Source organism: Lissotriton helveticus, chromosome 7 (genome assembly GCF_964261635.1).
Source record: "Lissotriton helveticus chromosome 7, aLisHel1.1, whole genome shotgun sequence".
Classification (NCBI taxonomy): Eukaryota; Metazoa; Chordata; class Amphibia; order Caudata; family Salamandridae; genus Lissotriton; species Lissotriton helveticus.
The window spans coordinates 844,571,411-844,583,884 of NC_136068.1; the positions used below are offsets into that span (position 1 = coordinate 844,571,411).

Sequence of the window (12,474 nt, forward strand, 5' to 3'; positions counted from 1 at the left end):
TTTTTTTCTTCAAATGTTTAGAAATAAAATGCTCTGCAATCATTTTGTTATCCAACTAATTACAAACATTTTGTGTATTTGTTCATGTTTCTCATATTTCATTTTAGAATTGTCTGCCAAAGCACAAAGCACATTAATCTTTTAAATGTAAATTTTTTTGTTTTACTATTCTCTCTCCATTTATAGATACAGAATGGACCTTCATCTGTTATTGTCTCCAGAAAAAGGCCTTCAGAAGGAAATTATGAGAAAGAAAAAGACTTGTGCATAAAATATTTTGACCAGTGGTCTGAGTCGGATCAAGTTGAATTTGTAGAACATCTAATTTCGCGAATGTGCCACTATCAGCATGGACTAATAAATTCATATTTGAAGCCTATGTTACAGCGAGATTTCATTACTGCTTTACCAGGTAATAATGCACATGTAATAACTTGAGTCAGTGAAAGATGTACCTTGTTCTCCCGAAGACTGTTATTTGCCTTTATATGCTTTCATCATCATTCTTGCTTCTGTTGTCTTGAGGACAAATAAAATTAGTTATCTGATTTGAGGTCCTTGTAAATAAGAGTGGAGTTTCCGCTAAATGTTTTTGTATGGCAAACAGATTGTGAGCTCACTACTTTTGTATATAGAATTAAAAATAGCATTGAACTAGTTTTCAGTGATTGAATGGCCTTTTCTGATGGCCATTAGAAGTATGCTTGCAAAAGTATTTGTAAACCAGTGGTAACCTAAAGCAGACCTATTGTCTTCTATGAGGCAATTGAACAGTTTCTATACAGCAAACCTTCATCAGTTAACTGTTGATGTAGCCCTGTAGCGGAACCTGTTTCTGGGAGTTCTTTTTATACACCTGGCCGGAATACTTCTGGTGTGTAATGATTACTGAGCTTTCCCTGTAGATGGAGTCAGTAGGGATCATGGGCCTTGCAGACCCCAACATGCTTAGATTTGATACATGTTTGGGTTGTCTATCCATAGTGGATTAGGATGGGTGCAGTCTTCCCCCTAACCCGCGTCCGTACTGCCTTTCACACATTTTGGCTCGCTGATGACACAGGGCTGGTGTTTGTGAGTTGTTCTTTGGCTGGGTATGAAGCAGAATTATTTATTGATTGGCTTTATACCTTCTTTTGTTATGGATAAGGGGTTACCTAGCTTGGGTAGAGTGCTTAAGTCCTTTTTTAGCTATCAACTGTATACTACTTGGCTCCATGTCCCCCTGGCCTAGTCATTCCCTGTACCTGTATTCCATCTTATTTTACCACTCATTTCTCAATCTTTTGTCCCTGTCGCAGTTTTGGTTTTGATTGGTTTTCTTTTTAAACATTCACACTCTTGATGCTATGCTCACTCTCGTTCTTCTCTGTTGGAAACCATAGATTTTTTGCTTCATTCACCTGTGTATAGATTTATTCAGTAGCTTGTATGATGAGGGATTGGTGTGTCACGAAGTGCAGGTTGTGGTTTGCATGTTAAAGATTGAATGGTGAGTTTGTTCCGTAGGAGAGCAGCAAAGTATATGTGGCAGCTGACAGAGTGCAACATTGTAGTTTTAGAAGTCACACTACCTATCTAAGAAATAAAGCAATCGGTAAGAATATTGCATTTTTGAGGAATGACATACCAAGCTCTGCTGCAAACTGGGCTGTACTCTGGAAAATAGTAGAGGAAAGGCAATACAGTAAACACTCAAGAAACCCTAGTTATGCATAGACAGCTAAAGCTGCTGGGACTTGAGTACGTTCGATATAGTAAAAATATATGGAGACAAGGAAAACAGACTTGCTGGGCCTGGTGCCCAAAAATTCCCTCCATCTAGATTAGCTGCTGTTTTGTAGATCCTTGTCCCACTTGTCTTAAATATGAGTGTAAAGAGAGGCTGGTACGCTGAAGGAATGGCAGGAAAGGAGCGTTTGTGAATGTTGGTAATTGCACCGCACATCTATTCTTTATCAGTTAGGGTTAAACAGGGACAGAATTTACTCTGGCTCACATATTTGTCTCCTTGTCTCTTCTGAATTACAGCCCTCATTCATGTACACCATATTTTTACTTCCATATACAACCTCCCCCTCCCCAATAACATTCCTTTCCCGGCAATGGGGTGTCTATTGGTTGAAGTGAAAACCAGAGACTTAATTCCTACCTTTTTACATATATATATTATTGTAGGCTTTCATTATTTTTTTTATTTTTTTTTGAAGGTCAATATATGGCACTCGTAGCAGAACAAACAATTTATACCTCTAATAATATCGTCATAGGGGATTTCAACCTTCGCTGTGCAGTGCATCAATTGAAACTCTTTGACGCAAGCGCACCTTTGACCCACTGCCACCTGAGTTAAGGACTCCATTTTTGACATTGGAAATGCTAAATAAGACATTCTGAAGGTTCAATCCCTGCTCCTGGTTGATTGGGTGCATTAATTCCTTGTCTGCGTCTCTGGTCCAAAACCCCAACCGTCAGACAACCTAAAACTCTGTTCTGGATGTGCAACTCCAAGGACATTAGCATGTCCACCTCTACTTCAAAAATATTATTTATCTAGCCATCCCTGCTGAAATTCAGATTAATTAGTTGTATGGTGAAAATGAGGTCATGACTAGGATCGCTGTTGAATGTGCCCTGCTAAAACTAAAAAGGCTTTAAAATGTCTGCCCATTTTTTCTTAACATGAATAGAAAATCTCTGAGAGCTGCATATCGAGCATGCTGCTAAAATACTCTACGATAAACCTGGAAATTCTGTGAGGTGATTGCAAAAAATATAATGAAATCACCTTTGAGGCCAAAGCTCAAGTCTTGGAAACTGTGATGAACTCATAAACCTATTCACAGAACCTTTATGATATTATTGAACAGGTCATCAACTATGGCCTTGCTCCAAAGCAGATGGAAAGAAATTCTTCCGATTGTTTGACTACAGCATCTTTCACTCTACCCAAAATGGCCTAACTGCTTCTTACAAGAAATCTGCAGTGGTCGCGGCATCTGTAAAATAGATGCATTTTCATCCCCACTTCTCTGCAACATGGAGTTCCCCAAGACTTTGTCCTTTCCACACCTCTTTCTAATCTCCACTCACATCTCAGACAGTTAAGTAAGTTTTGCCATCTTTACACTGATCTTCTAAACAGAAGTCTCTTGTACAGACCATTGCTGGAGCTACTACTGATTATTGCCTCTTACCGTACCCACTCCTTATTACTCAATGGGACTGCATATTTGCTAGACTGTGGATCTGCTTGAATGCAGGCTTTACAATAGGGAATCCTCTAGATCTTTAAGCATCATCCTATGCAAAAATCTGAATCCTAAAGTTCACACCAACACCCTAGCAGAATCCCATCTGTGGACTTTAAATCAGTTGTTCATTTGCTAGTCCATTTGATGCAATTTGCTAATTGGCGTCCTCGTAATTCACCCAGAATCAGTGGGAGGTTTAAACTCTTCTGCTAGGCCAGACAATCTGTGAACTTTACCTCAGTTCTTCTTATACCTAAATGGATTTCCGTTGAAGCCCAGAGGCCATTTAAGCGAACCTTCAAACTATCTTTAATAAAAAATGCTGTCGCAGCCTACCTTGATTCTAGCAGTGATCCAACTTTTCAGTGTGGATGCCTATTTTAAAGCACTAACTTGTGTAGGGTCAACGTAATTGACCCTATACAAGTTAGTGCTTTCCGTTGTGGCGCTTAATTTATCTTTAGTTAGTTTGGTTCAAGTCCAAAAATGGTTAAATCTACAACAAGAGAGAGCAAACCAGGAGCCTTGTCAAATAATTGTATAACCAATTGCGGATATAAGTACTACTCTATTTGCACACTTTTTCCAGAATCTTGAACTAACTCAGTTCCTGGGAGTCAATAGCAGCACCGTCTGAACAGACAATATTGTATGTAAGCCACAAGCAGTAAAATAAAAGACCCAAAACTACAAAGAATCCTCAAGCCCATCAACAGACTGTCCAAGAACTGTCCGAAAATATTGCAATTGAATGAGTTGCATTACTGGAAAAAAACAAGAGAATATATCTGGTCTACCTAGCCTCAAAACAAGCTATGACTTTGCGATTAATCTTGGACCTAACCTTTGAATACATTTTCTAAAATGCAAAGGCGCTGGATGAGAGATGATGCCCTGAATGGAGAAAAACGTTTTGACAACTGTTGTTCTCAAGGACCAAATTGTTTGTGGTGATGAGGGTATATTTTCAGTGTAGTGTTTTGCTTGTCAGCATAAAGGGTCTTAACCAAAATGCTAGCAGTTGTAGTGGCTCACTTGGGCTTTTATACTGTACGTGTTTACTCATACTTCAATCACCGGCTAGTAAAGGCAAACTCAATCCTTCCAAGCTACTGAAACATGCAATCAGCTGTGGATTTGCTGCACCGGGTAGAGTTCATAGTGAACTGTAAGAAATCCTATGCATTAGCAGAAAGATTTGTTTTTCAGGAGTGGAGATAGGCAAGAAAAGAGCACCTTTATTCCGAATACGAAGAAGGTGCAAGTATTGCTGAAACAGTATATTTTACTAGATTTCTCAGTCTGTTGACCGTAGCGACTGCAATAAAACTGTCAGGCATGATGTAGTCATGATGCCAAATGCAAGACCAGTCGGATATGGTTAACACAAATTGTTACAATACTGGAGGATTGGGAGAATCTAGCGGTTACAATAAAATAAACACAAAACTGAAATGATGGAGCAAAGACGATATCACAATAGGCATATTTTTCAGGACAACAGTCCCGCAAGCCATCATAACATATGTATTACATGTAGGATGCGCTGTGCACATGAGAAGTAAAAATACTGAACACTTTCCAGGCTCAGATTTACAGCACAAATATAAAAAACAACAAAAGACGGCACAAAAACTAGGTTTTATGTGCACAAACTGGTTCTCAATATCACTCCCTCTCTCGAGGTTGGCACAAGACATTTGATGTAAATTCTAAAAATTCACTCATACCATAGAAAAACACCAGATTACTATTCTAGATGTTGAAATATACAAACCGAGTGGATCATCGCAAACCAGAGTGTGTCGAAAAAGTACTGACAGTAACAAGTCTATTGTATTCTAGTTTTCATTCCACAGCACTGAAAAAAAGATCTTCCATATTCTCAATTTATGAGGATTAAACAAATTACATCTGAACAAAGTTCTCTTGCCCATTCTCGAGGAGAATATGCTGAGTGTTTCACTGAACGAGGATACCCCGAAACAGTGAAACAAGATTCCATTACCGGAATACAAACAAAAAAATAGCACCTCTGTAATCACAACATCCGAAACGGTCACAAATAAAGTTCACATTTGTTTCGAAGTCTCTACCAGTTCCAAGCAAATTAAGAACATAATTTCCAAGAGGTGGGAAATTCTATTAAGTGAAACAGATTTGGAGATATTCATTCTGAAAAGCTGTTTGCTTACCAACAGTCGAGTAATATTTTTTTGTTTTATTTTTTAAACCCCGCACATGAGGCCATGCAACAAAGTTGGAAAGGCGCATTAAGATGTGGACATTGTACCCATTGTAACAATGTCATTACTTGGATGACTATAACACACCCCCATAGCAGCCAAATAATCATTCTCAAACACACTTTCGACTACACCACCAAGTAATTTCATTTAACCTCTAAAATGTCCTTCTGGCCTAATGTATATGGATAAAACCTCTCTGAAAATTAAAGTGAGAATAACTTTGCATAAAAGCAACATTTCGCCTGACATTAATCTTCAAGCATGGCCATACATTGGCAAGAATCGAAACACAACATCAGCCATTTATGGTATCAGATGCTTAAAGTGGTGGATGTGCACAAGTTAGCTGACAACAATAGGGTGCTGCAGAGAGTAATTGATAGAGGTTGAACACCTTGCTTCCATTTGGTCTTAATGACACTTGAAATGACGTTTCTTACAATAAAAATCCTTTTGTGGCCTGGAGAACTGTTCTCAGCAATAAGACATAGTTTGATCATTTTTGCTTCGGCAGGATATATGTGGGAGACCTCTTTGTTATGAACGCATATGTACTGTTTTTATTTAACCACTGTTGATTTATTTGCCAGTTTTTCTTGGAGTACTTTCACAGTTTCCCATAGTATTTCTGAATATTAAACTGTCCAACACCGGTGTTTACAAGGCGGTACCTGAGGTTGTTAAGGGTTGGACTACACATTTTCTTTTACCTATTAAATCTCGAGCTAGTTGTGTCATTCTCTGCTTTATCATCAGACTGTTTCTTTCACCTTTCTCGTGGTCGTCCTGGGTTGGGTTACATACTTGCGTCTTACGGACTTTTCGCAAATAGAAGCCACACCGCAAGGATATAACTTTGAGAATGGCAGCTGCATGGACATTTAGTGAGATGAAGCTGGTCAATTGTTAGATGGTGTGTGATATTACTATTCAGGTGAGCGTTTGTTGTGTTCTTGAGGGTGCCTTGCTTTTTATCGTTTCATGTAGGCAATTTGATGGAGCGTGTGCACTTATCTTTTTATTATTTTGTAATATTTTCGGTAGCACCCGACACGCTGTTGTGTTAACTGGCAGTAAGCAACTATGTGAGGAGTTATGCTCATAGATTTTTAGCTATGCTTGCAATTCGCTCCAACTCACAAATTCGCTCCAACGCACAACCTAGACATTATTCGTTTTTGTTGCTGGGATAGGAATTTCATCGGCTGGTATGGCTTCAGTGGCTTAAACACCCATTAGCCAAGTTTTGGCTGGTGGTAGACTCATTTGGCGGCATGCGGACATCTTTTTCACACTTGATTACTGTTCTTCAGTTCTGATTCTTAAGAACAGTAATTGTGTCTAAGACATTTTGGTTCTAAGGAATAGGTTTCTGGCATATTGTTGGATGCACAGAGCATGGCAGTCACATGAATTAAGTGGCTGTCTTGAACTATCTTCCTTTACCAATGTTACTTTATTTTCAGCTCCTTTTCCCTGAACAAAAGCACATTGATGCTTGGAATACATTGAAATGGAGTGTAGGATTATTGTGTTGTGTGATAACATAAGAGAAAAGTATCTGGTAGAGACTACTAGCCACAGATTCCTTAACATCTAATTATCCCCAGGCATAAGACTGGATCTGGAAAATGTTCTTTGCCACAGTTTCTCTGCGTGCCAGGGGGCGGTACCACGTGACTCCGCCCTGACATGATGTGATGTCAGCAAGGTCACATAAGCCCGACCCCGGCGCGGCAACGTCTGTTTTTCTCTCTTCCGCATTGCGTTGAGGATAGGTGTGCGAATGCCTTCGGACTTCAAGGCGTGTACTTCTGTGCACGTCAGATGTCGGCGACGGATCCTCATCCTAGCTGTATGTGGTGTTTGGGCGAGCCCCATGACTCCACAGACTGCGACACTTGTCAGCACCTCAAACTGCAGTCCAGGTGGGAGCACTGGATGAAATTGCTGTCGGCCCGCTTGTCCAGGTCGGTGTCGTCCCAGCGTCCGTCCCCTACCTCGGAAGCCAGGAGCCGCCGATTCCAAATGCGGCATCGCCCTTCGCCCCGGCCCCAAGGGTGTCGCTGGCCAGCTGGTAGGTCCTGCAGCTTGTCTCTGAGGCCCTGTCCTCGTTCGGTAGAGGGCGCAGGTGCCCCTCGGGACATGCGACCTTGCCTGTAGCCACCCTACCCGCTGTTCCCTGGTGTCGTGGCGACTAGGTCCCAAATGAAAGCCTATGCTGCAGCTTTGCAGGCTTCTTTGACCCCTCCTCCACCTCCTGAGACGTCCGCGGATCCCTTGTCTCACGCGGGGCCTTTCGCGTATTCCCCGGCGGCTTCGACCCCTGCGCCGACTGGTGTTCCAGGGATGATTACATTTTCATGGGTTCTGGTTGACTGATTTAGTCTGTCCTGCGTATTTCTCTTCTCTTTTGGCTGGTCCCACTTTTAGTGGGTCGGTTTATGTCTGGAACGGTCTCCCTTTAGGGGTTGTTCTGGATTTCCCTGGTCTAGCCTTAGTCTTGCGCTCCGCTTGGTCACCGCGCTCGGCTTCATGGTACTTGCCGGCTGCGCATGACTGCTCTTTCTGGTCTTCAGCCGGGGGCCTTGGCGTGTGCCTTTGTGCTCCTGCCTCTAGTTCCGCTGGAGCCTTGCGAGACTACGTCTTTGTTCTCATGCCTGCCTTTCTTGACTGTGGAGCTGTTCCTGCCTTGTCCGCTGACTCGAGGATGAGGCCGGTTCCGCTGTCCTCTTCACTGTGTGTGTTCTCCTGTGGAGGGCTTTGCCTCCATTTCTACCTCTTCTCCTTAGAGTTTGGGTGATACTTTCTTCCTCGTTAGTCCTCTGCTGTTGCCTGTCCCTCCGGGGCTTTCTGGCGGATGCCCTGGTACCTTGGACGGGATTGGGGTGTCCTGGCCTCCCTTCGCCTCCTCCTTGCCTCCGTCTGCTTGGTGGGGCTGTGCCGCCCTTTTTGTCCCCTTTACACATACCCTGCTGGGGCCCTGTGTTTCTTACTACTGGGAGGCTTTCTTGCAAACCCTCCTCCCTTCTGGGTATGGCTAGGGTATCTATTCTATGTTCAGGAATCTGCGGCTAGTAGTCTCTATCAGATGTACAAGTTCCATCCCTTCGGTAACAATGTATCTGGTAGAGACTATTCTAGTCGCAGATTCCTTCACAACCTGCCCTTCCTCCCCGTTCTGCGAGAACCTTCAGCTTGGTCTTCTGCACTCGCCTGCCTCCGAGTGGTTTTGCCTTCTGCGAGTGCCCTCTTTGACTTCCTCCCCTAGTAGGATGCTTGTTCTGTTGGTTTGATACACTCCTTCCTTTCTGGTGATTGGTTGGTGGGTTCATGGGCACTTCTGCATCCCTGCACCCTGGTCTGCCAGTGTGGGGCCTACTCATTTATTTATTTATTTTTAACACTTATAAAGCGCGAACGAAGGCCCTTGGGCATCTCGGCGCTGAGTACTCATGCTCTTGTCTCTTTTTCATTGATTGGAATTTTTGACTCCTCTGCAGCTCTGAGTTGGGGTCTCTTGCCTGTGCCTCGACCCGTAGCTCTTTACAGGGAATGCGCCTCCCCTTGCTAAAACTAAAACTATTCCTGCATGCTACTCAATACGCGGTCTTTGGGTAAACATGCCCTTGATCTTTTTAATCTATTAACTGAGTCTAAACCTGCGTGCCTATTTCTGAAAGAGACCTGGCTCGGAGATTCCTCTAGTCCCGACATATCCAATGCTCTTCCTAAAAAATATTATATATTGAGGAAAGACCAGGCTGTGGGCAAGGGAGGAGGAGTTGCAATTGTGGTGGACAGCCGTTACTCCTGCTCAGTCGTCCCAACGGATGATATACATGGGGTTGAGTCACTCGGCTTTTGTCGTTCTCATCCATCATTTGGGCGCCGGATTATTGCTATATAGACCGCCTTGTCATGCTGGCTCCTTTCATGACGAACTTCACATTGCTATTTCCCCAATAATTATGAAATTTAAGCATTGTCTGCTTCTGGGTGACTTTAACATCCATATGGATGTGGCAGATGCAGCAGACACCGTAAAACTTCTTCTGGACGTTACAAGTCCATTTGGTCTGATTCCTTTCATTTCTACAGTTACTCATAATAAAGGTCACATATTGGACCACATATTTTCAACGATTCCCATCATTTCTTCTTCCCCTCTACCTCTGGTGTGGTCTGATCACTATTTATTGAATCATGACCTCCTGCGTGTGACCAAAGCGGCCATTACTGGCGCTGGTCACAGTCAACCGCCACTCGCTCTTATCGCCTTTCTTCTGACATGCTAGCCCATTCTCTTGCCATGCACCCATGCCAGCTAACAGGTGATCTGGCCAACGACTTAGCTCTCCTTCAGTCCTGGCTCATGCAACATCTTGATGAGCTAGCGCCTCTTTCTATCCGCTCCAAAAGAAATTCTCGTGCCTCTGCGCCTTGGTTTACCCCTGCACTGCATGATAGTAGAAGGCTCTGTAAGAAAGCCGAGTGAGCCTGGCGTAAAAATTATGATGCTTCATCAAAAGCTGTATATAGGGAACTTATTAAAACCTACCACAAAGACATTGTTACCGAGAAAAAATCTCATTTTTCTAAAAGAATTGAATCAGCGGCTAATACTAGCAAGGACATTTTTACTATAGTCAAGGAATTCACTTCCCCCACTACTCTAATATCTAAATTTTCACCCTTCGAACTCTGGATTAAACAACTGGCCAATTTTTTTGCTAACAAAATTAAAAGCATTCAGGCCTCATTCATGCCAATCTGTTCAATAAGTGATTCTGACTTAAACCTTCCCGCACCTCCTTTTCTCCCTGAGAGCCATATGCTCTCGACTTTACCTCCCCTTTCCCCACAAGCATCATTGGAACTATTATTAAAATTAAAGTCCGGCTCCCCGTCTGATCCGTGTCCTGCGAAGTTCCTGGCCAAGATAGTATACATCATCAATCCCCAATTCCTCTCTTAAAACTGGTACTGTCCCCAGTACTTGGAAAAAGGCTCATATCCTTCCCTTGCTTAAAAAACCTAATTTGGATCCCCTCGCCCATTCTAATTATAGACCTATCTCGTTACTCCCTGCTTTTGCTAAGATTGTGGAAAAACATGTCCATACTTCCCACTCGAATTTTCTTGAAACCCATGATATTCTCCATAACACTCAATCCGGGTTTCGCTCCAACTTGAGCACTGAGACGGCTCTGTTGGAGGTTACTGAGTCTATTAAGGAGATTTTGGACAATGGAGGGAAGGCGATGCTGGTTTTACTCGACCTCTCGGTGGCATTTGATACCGTCCCTCACAACCGTCTTCTTTTAAGACTCCAGGAGATTGGTTTGAGAGAGACGGTATTCAGCTGGTTTGAGTCCTTTTTATCCGGCCGCCAACAATCAATCTGGGCTCCCCCATTCACAGCTTCAGTTCCACCGCTGGAGGTGGGGGTCCCACAGGGATCGATTTTGAATCCCACTATTCTTAATATATATATGTCCCCCTTGGCTGCTTTGGTCGAGTCTTATGGAGCCCAGATTGTTTCCTACGCCGATGATACGCAGCTTTTATTTACTTGTGATAAGAACACAGACTTCGCCGGTGATAACATTATGAGCTGCCTCGCGGCTGTTTTTTCGTGGTTCCAACTGAATCAACTTAGGTGCAACTCTGATAAATCAGAGGTCCTCTTTTTCGGCTGCTCCCCCGCGCCAACTGGAAATCTTGGTGGCCCTCTGATATGTATCCTCCATCGTCTGCTACTTCTATGGCGCAAAATCTGGGTGTTAAAATTTACAATGGTCTGACCTTCAAACCCCAGATTCTCAGTGTAGCTGGCCAATGCTTTGGCCTTCTTAAAACTCTTAGGAAATGTCTTCCCTTTTTGTCACATGCCCACAGGAGGATCACTGTACAAACCTTGATTGACTCACGGCTAGACTATGCCAGCATACTCTATCTAGGCCCCCCGGAATATCTTCTCACCCGTCTACAATCCGTTCAAAATTCGGCAGCAAGGGCCATTTTTGGCCTTAGCCGAAGGTCCAATACCTCAGCTCTTCTAAATTCGCTCCATTGGCTCCCGGTGCGCAAACACATTTATTTTAAGACTCATCACTGCGTTTAAATCTCTTCACGGCACCGGGCCTTCTATTTAAGGAGAAGAGTGCGTTTCTATTTTCCTTCTCGATTCTTGTGTTCCGCTTCTCAAGCGTTGGCTATTGTCCCTGCAACCAAACAAGCTCGCATTGGGGGACGTTCATACAGACTTTTGGCACCTCAATTGTGGAACAAACTGCCACTATCCCTCAGGAAGCTAGACAACCTGCTCTCCTTTAGGAAGGAGCTCAAGACCTGGCTCTTTGGACAGTAGTTCTTTGTGTTCTCCTTGCCCAGCCCCAGCAGGTCTGTTTAGCGCCGGGACACTCTTCCCGAGTAGCTGAGCGCTTTATAAGACCACTCATAACATAACTTGCTGGTGTTGTCTTGGGGTAAATTATCGTTAGCCTTCTGTTCTGGCCTTGTTGTCCCTCACTGGTATATGCTGGGGTTACAGGCCTCTTTCATCTGCTGTGACATTTTTCACATGCTTTTCTGCCCCCAGGGTGGATGTCAAATTTGCTGGCAGAGTTGCTTCGCAGTAGCTGTGCTCTGCTCTTCTATGATTTTCGGTGCCACAGTGCTTGGCACTCTCCCATATGGTGCTGTTCCTCATCATTCGTTTCTGATTTTTTTTCACACAATGTTCCCATATTGTCACAGTTTTTGTTTGTGATGGCTCCGTGTTGTGGCGCGGAAAAATTCTCTGAAGAAAACTGATGTTGGCGTGCCGGGGTGGGGCTTATGTGACCTTGCTGACATCACGCCCCCCCGGCACGCAGAGGTGCTGTGGCAAAGAAAAATTTCCGAAGCCAGTCTTATGCCTGGGGATAATTCTATGTTAAGGAATCAGCGGCTAGAATCGTCTCTAC

At 43.4% G+C, this 12,474-nt stretch overlaps 1 protein-coding gene across 2 annotated transcripts in view; it reads left to right on the plus strand.

Annotated features, from left to right (window-relative positions):
* The window catches only part of FBXW11 (F-box and WD repeat domain containing 11), a 544,060-nt gene that overhangs the window by 99,203 nt on the left and 432,383 nt on the right, over positions 1–12,474 (plus strand). For both annotated transcript variants that reach the window (XM_078653355.1, XM_078653354.1), the window contains one exon: positions 187–412. In XM_078653355.1, the coding sequence (XP_078509481.1) occupies positions 187–412 (226 nt within the window). The remainder of the gene's footprint in view (positions 1–186; positions 413–12,474) is intronic.